Genomic DNA, 13,163 nt, shown 5'->3' with positions numbered 1-13,163 from the left:
CGGACGCGACGCAAACGCGACTCGACGCTCTCAGCCTGAATGTACCTTTAATGCGTGGTTAAGGTCATCTGAGGGCGGGACATATAGTTAGGTTAGGTCGAGTCCACACGGGTCCGCAACAATACTTGTCATAGCAGGTAAATATTTTTCATACTTTAGTACCTTACTTGCAGAGCTGCAACTAGTTAGTTTTAAAAAGACTTATATGTTAAGTCAATTCCAATTTCCAATATAAAGATGAGATAGTTTAAATGTTCAGTTTTTGACTTAAATAATTTTCTTTCTCATTAAGTCGTTTCCGGAATGTCTTAAATCAATATAACTTAATTAAAATAATTTTTATGACTTTAGTCGATATTTTTTATTTAAAATTACAATTCAAAATAATTACACTCAAATCAAGACAAATTTAAGTACCTATGCCTATATTAAAGGCTAATATTAAATTGTATAAACTAAAAATCGTTTTTATTTCATAAACTGTTTCAGAAACTTTTTCTAAAGTTATTTTTGAAATGTTTCCATAGGATTATACGAAATATGAGTATTAGAGCACAAACGCACTGACGCATGACGACCAGGTCGCAGCGATCAGGCTCCGACCAATATTAACAATTAACATTAACTCAAATTCTGGTCGCTGCGACCTGGTCGTCAGTGTGTTTAAGCTCTTAACAACATAATGCAGCCGCTTATGAAATTTAATCGATATCAATACATATCCTCATATCCATTAAAAGTGGTAATTCTATACAGGGTGGTCTGAACTGTATTCCGGAAACTTCGGCAGCATATTCTGCAAATAAAAATAAGTAAAAAAGTTCGTATAAATGTATGTCCTAAAATGATTACTTTCGGAGATACAGGGTGTAGAAGTTTCATTTATATTTCGATTTTTTCCAAATAATTTCTGAAGTGACGTCAATATCTGGATAAAAATTGGTGTCTGGGAGTTTTTTGACATGATAAATTTAATTTTGATGTCAATATGACTCCTATTGTAGATGGAGCCCCCCTGAAATCATACGAATGTATAATAGATGGACTAATCATATACAGTGATTTATTTTTGACCCAAAAACATCAAGTATTAATTAACATTATACAGGGTGGTCCGAACTGTATTCCGGAAACTCGGGTGGCATATTCTGCAGATAAAATTAGGTAAAAAAGTTCGTATAAATGTATATCCTAAAATGCTTAGTTTCGGAGATATAGGGTGTAGAAGTTACATTTTTATTTCGATTTTTTTCCAAAAATAATTTCTGCAGTATCGTCAATATTTGGATGAAAATTGGGAGTTTTTTGATATGAGAAATTTGCTTTTGATGTCAATATGACTCCTATTTGTAGTGGGCGCCACCTACATGTGAATTAACTGTTTTGAAGTGTAATAACTTTTTGTCCCTACCTATATAAAAAAAACTACTGAGTAAAAAATATACATTTCCTTGATTTTATACGTAAAAAATGTTCGCTACGAGCAACCGTTCTCAAGATATTTGGAATAGAAATAATCAATATATTTCATTATTGACAAAAAATGAACATGTTGAGTAGATAGTTATTTCACTGAAATGGTAAATTTGGGAACTTTTTATTTTTTTAAATTAATCATAAATTTTTCTTCGAAAAAATTACGATAAAACAGTTTCTGTTGAACTTTTGGCACAAAAACATTTCGAATTTACGATTTTAGTGTAGTAACTATTTAGTCAACATGTTTAATTTATGTCAATGATGACAGGTATTGATAAATTTGGTTAAGAGACCTTTTCTACGTAAAAAACTTCGTAAATGTATATTTTTTTACTCAGTAGTTTTATACAGGTACGGACAACAAGTTATTACTCTTCAAACCTGTTAAAAAATATGTAGGTGGCACACTCTACATAAGTAGGAGTAATATTGACATCTAAATTAAATTTCTCATGTCAGAAAATTCCCAGACAAAAATTTTCATCCAAATACGACATTAGTTCAGGAAAATGTAAGAATAACATTTTTTGTTAAATTTCGCCACCGTTGTAGCATGATGTGTAATATATGTAATGTTACACAACTTTTTCTTCAATAAAGACGATTATTATTATTATTATTTAATTATTTTGAAAAAATCGAAATGAAAATGAAATTTTTATCTGCAGAATATGCTGCCGAAGTTTCCGGAATACAGTTCGGACCACTCTGTATATCAACAGTATAAATCTTTAAATAAAAATAATAGGGCGAAAAAATCTGTATAATTTAATCCAAACCAAACCAAACCAAACCAAACTACTCTGTAACCATTCTATAATAATCATATTCGATCTTCGTGAACAAACTTTTTTAATAAATAATTGCCAAATTAAAAATTATTTATTTTTAATAAATAATTGCACAAGTCGAAGAAAAAAAAAGGGCGATCAAATTTAAAAAGAAATGGTAAATTCCCAAACGGAGATGCCAAATATATGGTGTTGGCCTTATCCTGGACAAGTTTTACGCAATGAAATTGACACAAACAGATGTGTATGCTTGTTAATGTTTACTAGAGTTTTTGTAAAAGTTGTTATACCTATTTTTTATAGTAGGTATTTATGTCTACTAGTGCGACATTATTCTATACAGGGTGGTCTGAACTGTATTCCGGAAATTTCGGCAGTATATTCTGCAAATAAAAATAAGTAAACAAGTTCGTATAAATGCTTAGTTTCGGAGATACAGGGTGTAGAAGTTTCATTTTTATTTCGATTTTTTCCAAATAATTTCTGAAGTAACGTCAATATTTGACATAAGAAATTTAATTTCGATGTCAATATGACTCCTATTGTAGATGGCGCCACGTACATGTGTTTTAACTGTTTTGACGAATAACAACTTTTCGCCCATACCTGTATAAACACTACTGAGTGAAAAAATATACCGTGATAATATATCGTGATTTTTTACGTAAAAAATGTCTCTTGGTAAAAATCGCTACGAGCAACCGTTCTCAAGATATTTAGAATGTAAATAGTCAACATCTACATGTCATTATTGACAAAAAATAAACATGTTGCGTAGATAGTTATTTGAATGAAATGATAAATTTTGGAACTTTTTATCTTGTTAAATTAATCTTAAATTTTTCTTCCAAAAATTATGATAAAACATCAGTTTCTGTTGAACTTTTGTATTTATTTAGTATAATTTATAACTATTAAGTCTAATAACTATTTAGTTAACATATTATATTTTTTACCTTACCTTTTTTACGTAAAAAACGTCGTAAATGTATATGTTTTTACCCTATAATTTTATACAGGTACGAACAAAAAGTTATTACTCTTCAAAGCAGTTAAAAAATATGTAGGCAGCGCCCTCTACAAATAGGAGCCATATTGAAAACAAAATCAAATTTCTCATGTGAAAAAACTCCCAGAAACCAATTTTCATTCAAATATTGACGTTCCTTCAGAAATTATTTGGAAAAATCGAAATAAAAATGAAACTTCTACACCCTGTATCTCCGAAACTAAGCATTTTAGGACATACATTTATACGAACTTTTTTACTTATTTTTACTTGAAGAATGTGCTGCTGAAGTTTCCGGAATACAGTTCGGACCACCCTGTATAGTTATTGCTCTATGACATAGTGTTTTAATTATACCTCTTTTGGTTGCTTCAGAATGGTATAATGTATGAGAATTTGAGAGTCAGTAAAATTATATGGTGGCTTTTAAGAATTACCAGGTTAGTTAAAAAAACTCTGACTATCAAAATCACAAATCATTTTGAAAATTACCCCGTATGTGTATTCTGACTTTTAAACCAGTTTTCGAGGAATTACTTTACTTAAGTTTTCTGGGAGATTGCCGCACTGCTTGTAGGGTATTTTTAACTTCAATAAACTATTTACTGAACTAGTATTAAACTCATTTACTTAAAATACAAATATTGATAATTTTGTTTGTATTTTAGGTTTAATTCCGCAGATCCAACTAATGAAAATCTAGAAAATGCGATGAATTTCGAACATTTATCTGAAAAATATACTTGTGAATCGTGTAGTTACCAGTATACTGCCAAAATTCTCTTAAAAGAGCACATCGTCAAAGTACACGCTCATGACTATCGCTTTTTCTGTCAGTTTTGTGGAAAAGGTTTTTCCTTGGAATGTCGCAGGAGAGAGCACGAGAAGAGAGTGCATACCAAAACGACTCCCAAGAGAGAAATACCATGGGTTTGTGACGATTGTGGCAAAGTACTTGCTAATCAATATATTTATGAGGGACACAAAATTATATGCCACCCAAGCGAGATAAATTGTTACTGTGTTAAATGTGGTAAAGCTTTTCCATCGCTAAGTTATTTACAACAACACGACCTTGCCAATCATTCCGATAGAGAGCCATTTTTTTGTTCGGAAACCGATTGTGGAAAGATATTTAAAACTAAATATAACTTGAAGATGCATAAGCTCATTCATGATAAAAACCGGCAGTTTGTTTGCGGACATTGCGCTAAAGTATTTATTCACGTTGCCTCTTTTAAAAGACATTTGAAAGAACATAAAGAAGGAAAGAAATTATATCAGTGCGAAGTTTGTTTGAAAACCGTTACTAGCAACGATAGTTTAAAAATTCATATGAGAATACATACCGGAGAAAAACCGTTTAAGTGTTCTTATTGCGAAAAAGCTTTTGCATCGAAATTATTGCTGAAAACTCATATAGTCGTGCATACTAAGGAAAAGAGATATGTTTGTCGGATTTGTGATAAAGGATTTACTCAGCGAGGAACACTCAGAGTTCATTTCTCAAAGAATCATCCTTCTGAAGTGTTATAGTTAAAAACAGACATGTACAGGATGGGTCAAATTCGACGCTTTTAAATGGAAACACCCTTTTCTATAGGAGATAGACGAAAACTAATATCGGAGCTCAATTTTCATCAAAAACATGATGGTGAAAACCGCACATCAATATCTGTTACCGTTTTGGAGTTACGGGGTGTTTTTCAAAAATGTGCATTTTTAACAAATCGCTGTAACTTTTTTGCTATGGAAAATTTTGTATTTCTATGAAAACATTTCCAAAGCACCTTTTTACGTAGAATATAATGGTTTAAGTATAACTTTTTTAAAATTAATAGGGATACCCTCTATATTTTTAATTAACTGAAAAGAATTTAAAATTACGTTTCCAAAAATATAGCACACTTGATATTTTGTTATAATTCCCTTCGAAATACAGAATTTTTAAAAGTTCGCCACTTTTAACTAGTAGGCTTTGGACCCCTTATTGATGATATGCCCTTAATGGAACTCAAAAACATATTTTTCCAGCAAGACGACGCACCGCTTCTGAGCGCTGAAGTTATCAGCAAATTTTTGCATCCAATTTCAACAATAATTGAATAGCTAACCAAGATTCGAGCCGTTGGCAGTCGAGGCCGCCTGACTTAGTGCCCATGGATCTATCCTATGGATATATTTGCGGAAAAATAAAGGTTCCTTATTCTTCCTTATAATCTAGATAAGAATTAGAAATCTTAACAGTTATGAGAGGGTATCTTTCACCCCCACTGAGTTAATGAATTCCGCGAGAAATGTTCAAAAACTGCCCCTTCTGTCCATAACAGAAGACGGTCGATATGTCGAACACCTGTAGCAAAATCTCATGTCTTGGTTTGCTATTTAGTTTTATTGTTATTAGATATAGTTTAAATGTGTGTTGATGTTGGTTAAATATATTTTAAATAGTTATAAAATTCTGAATATCTCATAGCAAATATTATTTTCGTTTTAATTGATGCTCAAAGCTAGATTTTTTTGCATTACAGCCGGTGCCTTTCAAAGCCTACTCATTTAAAGCGGGCGAATTTTTATATACTCTATATCTCGAAGAGGAATCGAGCAAAATATCAACTGTGTTATATTTTTGGAAAGGTAATTTTAAATTATTTTCAATATATTAAAAATATACAGGGTGTCCCATCTAAAAAAACAAATTTTCTGTTGATAACTCTTAAATTATTAATTTTAAAAAAATTATACTTAAACCATTAAATTCTACGTAAAAAGGTGCTTTGGAAATGTTTTCATAAAAATACAAAATTTTCCATAGCAAAAAAGTTACAGCGATTTGTTAAAAGTGCATATTTTTGAAAAACACCCCGTAACTCCGAAACGCTAACAGATATCGATATGCGGTTTTCACCATCATGTTTTTGATGAAAATTGAGCTCCAGACACCGATATTAGTTTTCGTCTATCTCCTATAGAAAAGGGTGTTTCCATTTAAAAGCGTCGAATTTGACCCACCCTGTACAGTACGTCTGTCCGTTCTGTAGCTACGGGGTTTCCGTGAGAGGGGAAACGATATTCTCTCGATGTTTTTCGTCAAAAAAAAAAGACGACGCGTCCCATCAATAAAAATTCAACAAATTTGCAAGTAGCCAATAAAATGAGTGGTCGGAGCGATTTGCGGTGACGCACTCGTCAAATCGACGTATAAAATATATTGCTGTTTATTTAAATGTTTTTTTGTCCGCATTCCTTTCATAGACACAGATCCAGCAGATGTACTGTATATTATACCGGGTGCGTCTCAAAAGTGGCTCACCCCTATAACTTTTTTATTTTTTCAAATAAAACAACGAGATTTGGTATGTTAGTATATGCCATAAATTGGGATTGATTGACGTATTCAATTGTCATCGGTCACTTCCGGTTTCACCGGAAATGACCACAACTTTTGATTTTTAAATGGCACCCTCGATATTTTTTTACTTTATTCGATAGAAAATGACACTCTGAATCGAATGACATATCATATGTCAACGTTTGACATTTTGGCATATGGTTTATTTGAAATTGTAACATGCGGTTCATAACGACAATTTGACTCAAAATACCAAGTGTGTGGTATCAAATTATTCGTAAAAAAATGCTTTTTTCAAATATGCTAATGAGCCACCCTCGTTCCATTTGAAAAAATTGAGATATTATTAAAAATACGATTTGGGCATCTTTTAACCGGCCAGGACAAGACACTAAAAACATTAGACGACCAAATCTATTTTTTCAAGGCTCCTTGATTAAAAATTAGTGTTTTTAACACAGTCATGGCACTCCAGATTAAAATTTAAAATAGAATTTGTTTTTGAGTCATTCGATTCAGAGATATTCGTTTTTAAATAAGACATTAACGATCTACATAAATTTTAATATTGATTTTGTGTCTTCATCAACACACCTATAAAATAAATAATAATGTTTACTGTTTTTGTAATGTCACTGTCATTGAGAAGTTATATTATTATTATTGTTTATTGGCGTTTACACTATAGTAGAGACAGTTTTAAGTACGAAGTAGCGACTATTGCTGCTTTAATTGATCATGGCAGAGATCAACTTTTGGACTTAAAACCATATCTGCTAGAGTAACTGCAAAACAGACAATAATAATATATTTTTTCAAAGACACGGACATTACCTAAATCTTTATTTTATGTTGCTTTTATTTTTGTTTTATTTTGCTTTTGTTTTTATTATAATTAAAATGTATAATCCTACAGTCTTGTTTTATAATCCTACAGCCGGCATTTCATCAGCCGACTATTTTTATTAAAAATAAAAATAGTTTGGGTACCTATAGGTCGACTCAGCCTTCAATCAGTATTTGGGATTCACAATCCTGAGGTAATAATAGGCAGTTGAAGCGTAGTGTTAGCCACATTACCTTCCTTGTATACCGAACGGCTCTAGCATGGCAAGCTGTACCTTGCTACTCCCAAGGCGTTAAACGCTATATACGGGAGCTATTATTATATATTTTACTATAATTTTGTTTTCCCTTGTATAATTTAGAGATGGGAACTTTCATTTTTAGAAAGATGTACTAAAAAGTCAAATAGTTTAGCTACAAATTGCATAAAAAATAACCAAAATCGTCCACTAGAATATAATATATAAAACTTTAAAATACTTGAAAATTTTAAGGTGCCTGTTTTTCGTGCCGGTGAGTGTAGTAAGTTTTATACATTTTTTTAAAATTTTTTCTATTATTGAAATTAATACGAAAATTTAAGCCGATTTTTGAGAAATATAGACTAAAAAAAGTTGGTTTTCTCTAATTTCTTTATCAATAGAAGCTCCACTAACAGCGCTTTCAGATGGAGCGGTCCTTCGTGTTTTTTCAAGATGTCCGTCGACGAACTCATCCGGACGCAGCATACGCGACCCATGTGAAATTGTTCATATAAACTCAGGGTACTTGCTCGAAGTCGCGGACGCTCCGCTCCACCTGAAAGTGCTGTAATTTAGATTTATGTGCATCGTTGAAGTTTCCATAAAAACTCTCTATTAAGGAGATTTTATGTTGTTTTGTCGAACTAATTTTGCATTTGTTTTTTTATAACAAATATATTTTTTATGTATTAATGAGTTTATTTTTCAAATCCTTTAAATTTGTAGTTGTAGGTATTTATTACTCGTATATCTTGCAGAATCCACGTTACTGTCGGAAATTCCCAGTTATCACAAGGAAAGAAGAAATCTAAAGTACCTAACTCTAAATATTCCTTTGAATGCAGTATTTGTGGAAAATGTTATGGGACTAAATTAAAATTAAGCCAACATAAAACTTTGCACAGAGACAAAACCCATTTATGCGATCTCTGTCCAAAGAAGTACAGATTTGCATACATGTTAAAGAAACATCAACTGAATACCCATCAGGATAATGCCAGGGTGAAATGTGATATATGCGGAGGCCAATACTGGACTAAATATGCTCTTAAAGACCATATTAAATTTGTCCACCAGAAATCGTTCGAATACAATTGCAACGAATGCAATAAAGGGTTTCGGAGCAAGAATAGCCTTATACAACACGAAAAAACTTTCCATAAAGGTCTCAAGTTCAAATGCGAAATTTGCCTGAAACCTTTTCTTACTGAAAAAGGGCTGTCCTCGCACATCGATAAACATAATCCCAATTTCAAGATTCCAGAGCACGTGTGTGACATTTGTGGCAAAGTTTTTGTCACCTCACAAGCCTACAAGAAGCACAGGGTCGAGCATCTCGAGGGGCCGATGATGTATGTCTGTGAATGTTGTGGAAAGGCAGTTACAACTGCGAGCTCTCTGAAGGACCACATGAGAATTCACAATGGCGAAAGACCTTTTAAATGCGATGTCTGCGAAAAGACTTTTATCAGATCGGGAATGCTTCGAATTCATTATAGGGTGCATACGAAAGAGAAACCCTACGTATGTAAGATTTGTCTGAAAACATTCACTCAAAGAGGTTCTCTAAAAATACACATGAGGCATCATTCAGGCGAACGACCTTATGGTTGCGTCAGATGTTCTAGAAAATTTATCAGTAAAACTTTGTTGGACAATCATTCGTGTCCAGTATCCAACTAATGGCGAGTATGACGAATCATGACATATACAAGGTGTGTTAAGTGTTACAGCACAATAGCTCAAAATCGTTTTATAATATTTACATATATCAAACAGAGTGGGTCGTTTTACCTAGTGATGAGCGAGAATGGTCTTGGTCTTGCACAGCAAGCACAAGCCAGTACAAGACTTCCGCAAGACCAAGACCAAGCATGCAAGACTCTTGCAGTCTTGCATTTTTTGCAGTATTAAATAAGTGCAAATATTTTTAGGGCTAGTATATTTCGACCCAGAAACACGATTACAAGGTTTTTTTAGCGAAAAAATTTTTTGGAAAAAAATTGTATTTTTTTTAGTTTTTAGTTAAAAACATAATTTCTTCATAATATGGCAACATATGTGGTAGATTAAATATACAAGAAAACAAAAACAGAAAGGATCCAGAGGTTCTCAAAGTTTAAGCAAAAAATCATTTTTTTCTAAATTTTCAAAGTAAGTTGTTTTGGGCTTATTTGAAAAACGGCAAAGAGAAGATATGTTTCTTTTATCGAGATCTAGCAGACCTGAAAATATTTGCACTTATTTAGGACTTACCCTTAGGGTGGATCAAAAAAATCGACTATTTTTTTTCACTTTATACTGTGAAAAAAGGTTCGTAGATACCTCAAAAATTTTCTCTCCAAGTATGAGCTCTTAATCTTAATAGGAAAATCCTCGGCCTTTCAGTTTTTTATTTTTTCTTTATTATTAGAAAGAAAAAAATATATCTCGGTATCTACTATTTGGAAAAAAATATCTCGTCTCATATATTGGTAGGACATTCTCTACAAAAAAAGGTCTTCGGACTTAGAGAGAGCGTTGTAAGACAATTGTATGCAGCAAATTCTTTTTTGTGTGGGTTGTTATAACTCTGCTCTGCCATATTCTTGTAAGACGCGTTCTGGCAGTTTTTGCTAACTGCATTCTGCGTCTAATTTCTATTTTACAATTATTATTTATTATGTTCTTTTATAACATGTTTTAAGTATTGAAATTGTTCGAATTATTAATCAAAAACTGTTAAAATTGTTGTTCATTGCTCTCAATTCTTGTTTTGTCATTTTTTTTGTAGTAATTCAGTAAACGTAGTAAATTTCTGGAAATATTCTTGATACCAAAAATGTTGAGCTATTAAGTATCTTCTGATATTGTACCCCGTAACACAAACTCACCTTGTATTATTTTATTATATTATTAATACTAATTTATTTTTAGAGAAAAGACTACATTGGGATTAAATTCAAGGAATTGTACAGAATGCAAAATATGCTTTAACTCAAAATATCAATTACTTAAACATAAAAAACAAGTTCATAGTAACGAGGTGTTTTCCTGTGAGATATGTCTAAAGACTTTCGCAACAATGTTTGTTTTAAAGAGACACAAACAAAGAATCCATTATTCGGATCGACCTTATTTTTGCGATTTTTGCGACAAAAGATTTCCATCGGTGCAAAGAAAAACTGCACACGAAAGGACGAATCATTTGAAAGCGAAATTAGTAGGTATATGCAATTGTTGCAACAAAAGCTTTTTCAGCAAAGTTTCCTTAGAACGACACCTGCAGCTTTCGGCTGAATCGAGGAATTCTAAAAACGAAAAATATAATAAGACAAAGACAGATTTGAAAGAATATCCTTGTGAAATCTGCGGAAACGTGTTATCGACTATTCAGTCGTATAAAAGACATAAGCAGAGACACGGCACATCTAAAGTATCAGTGGTATGTAACGTTTGTGGAAAAACGATTGTTAGAGACAATATCACGATCCACATGCGACGTCATACGGGAGAAAAGCCTTTTAAATGTGACCGCTGCCCGATGGCTTTTGTAAGAAGTTCTTTACTAGCCGAGCATAAACGGGTGCATTCCAACGAATCCCCTTATCAGTGTTTATATTGTCAGAAAAGGTTTACAGTAAAGAGTGCATTAAATAAACATATTATTTACCATGAGGGAATCAAATCGCATCAGTGTCAGGTTTGCTTGAAACGTTTTTATCAAAAGTATGAAGTTAAGAGGCATAAATGCACTGGCCCATCTAACCAAATTTAACTATCTACTTATACAGATATAGAAGGAATGCGCATATTTTAATTATTGAAATTTAAACCGCGTGGCAGAGCTGCAAACTCACGAAAAACTTAAGTCGTTTTTCGAAAGCTGACTTAAAATTCAAGAAATTTTCAAAATGATTTGTGATTTAAATTTTTATTCGGAAATAGGAAAAGAATTAAGTCATTAAAGAAAGGTTTGAATCTTTTAAAATATTTAATTCTAATAATTAAAATCCTCCAGCCCTTAGCTTATGTTATAGTGATCAAAACATGTTACCACTTTTTAATGGACATATATTCAATGACATCTAAACTGTAATGGGATATGTCGCAGGCAAGGGTGGATGGGGAAGTGGAAACCGGCCCGGAAAAAACAGGCAACCGGCCCAAATCCACAAAAACAAAATGACCATAACGAAGAAACATATTTTATTTATTAATATTTAAATAAGGGTGCTTTTTGCTCGTGCGAAAAACACTTTTGCCTCCGGATTTTAAAGAAAGACATTAATTGTCTTGATCAAAATTTTCGTAAAGACCAATATTGGGTCGGACATCTCAATTTTTACTACAAAATGGCTCAGTTTTACAAGGTTCTACTGCTTTATTTCCATTATCGATAACGGTAATTTGATCTTGAATAGGCTATGATCTTGAGTCACGATTTTGAGAAACTTTAAGACTTCCTGATTCATTCAGTTCACATAACAACAGATGATTATTAAAATTATAAGTGTCCAAGAGAAAGACATTTTACAACAGTAATTTTACAAATTGGTGTTTATATTTAAAAGTAACTGACGATTATACTGATGCAAATTGATTAGTTAGTTATGGAGTCACTAAGCACCTTACGTCACTTTAGTTAGAAGATTAACCATTTAATTTTTGCTAATCCAATCTTTTTTTGAGCTCTGATCGGGCAGAATCTGCAGAAAAAAAATAAGTAAAAAAGTTCGTATAAATATATGTCCTAAAATGCTTAGTTTCGGAGATACAGGGTGTAGAAGTTTCATTTTTATTTTGATTTTTTCCAAATAATCTCTAAAGTAACGTCAATATTTGGATGAAAATTGGTGGATGGGTGTTTTTTTGACATGAGAAATTTGATTTTGATGTCAATATGACTCCCATTTGTAGGTGGCGCCACCTACATGTGTTTTAACTGTTTTGAAGAGTAATAACTTTTCGTCGGTACCTGTATAAACCTACTGAGTAAAAAAATATACATTTGAGACTTTTTTTGCATATAAAAGGTCTCTTGGTAAAAATCGCTACGAGTAATGGTTCTCGAGATATTTGGAATCGAAATTATCAATACCTGTCATCATTGACATAAATTAAACATGTTGACTAAATACGGGGCATGTTTTTTAAGTAAGTACCGTTTTGGAATTTAAAAAAACGTGCAAAGATATCGCAATAATTTTATTTTTACATGAAAGCCTGTACCTTAATCTACTTTTCTACATAATTTCCGTGAATATTGAGGCACTTGTCATAACGTGGCACCAGTTTTTCAATACCCTCCTCATAAAATTCTGCCGCCTGACTAGTTAACCACTGTAACACAACAGTTTTGACTTCGTTATCGTCTTGAAGACGCTGACCGCCCAGGTGTTTCTTCAAGTGCAAGAATAAATGGTAGTCACTGGGCGCCAGATCAGAGCTGTATGGAGGATGAT

At 32.4% G+C, this 13,163-nt stretch overlaps 3 protein-coding genes across 16 annotated transcripts in view; all 3 read left to right on the top strand.

Moving 5' to 3' along the window:
- Positions 1–13,163, top strand: part of LOC115879891 (oocyte zinc finger protein XlCOF6-like) — a 596,405-nt gene that overhangs the window by 224,485 nt on the left and 358,757 nt on the right. The window lies entirely within an intron of this gene.
- Positions 3,599–4,870, top strand: LOC115879895 (zinc finger protein 99-like). Its single transcript, XM_030896937.1, has one exon. It carries the CDS (start codon positions 3,991–3,993, stop codon positions 4,813–4,815), a length of 825 nt encoding a protein of 274 aa, XP_030752797.1. The 5' UTR covers positions 3,599–3,990; the 3' UTR covers positions 4,816–4,870.
- On the top strand, positions 9,199–12,042 carry LOC115879894 (zinc finger protein 93-like). The gene is made up of 2 exons (XM_030896936.1): positions 9,199–9,408; positions 10,636–12,042. The coding sequence occupies exons 1-2, from the start codon at positions 9,326–9,328 to the stop codon at positions 11,474–11,476; spliced, it is 924 nt and encodes a 307-aa protein (XP_030752796.1). The 5' UTR covers positions 9,199–9,325; the 3' UTR covers positions 11,477–12,042.

Source organism: Sitophilus oryzae, unplaced genomic scaffold (genome assembly GCF_002938485.1).
Source record: "Sitophilus oryzae breed Bouriz unplaced genomic scaffold, Soryzae_2.0 scaffold_158_pilon_pilon, whole genome shotgun sequence".
Taxonomy (NCBI): Eukaryota; Metazoa; Arthropoda; class Insecta; order Coleoptera; family Curculionidae; genus Sitophilus; species Sitophilus oryzae.
The sequence above is the reverse complement of the archived record's forward strand: the minus strand, read 5'-3'. Positions and strand labels throughout refer to the sequence as shown.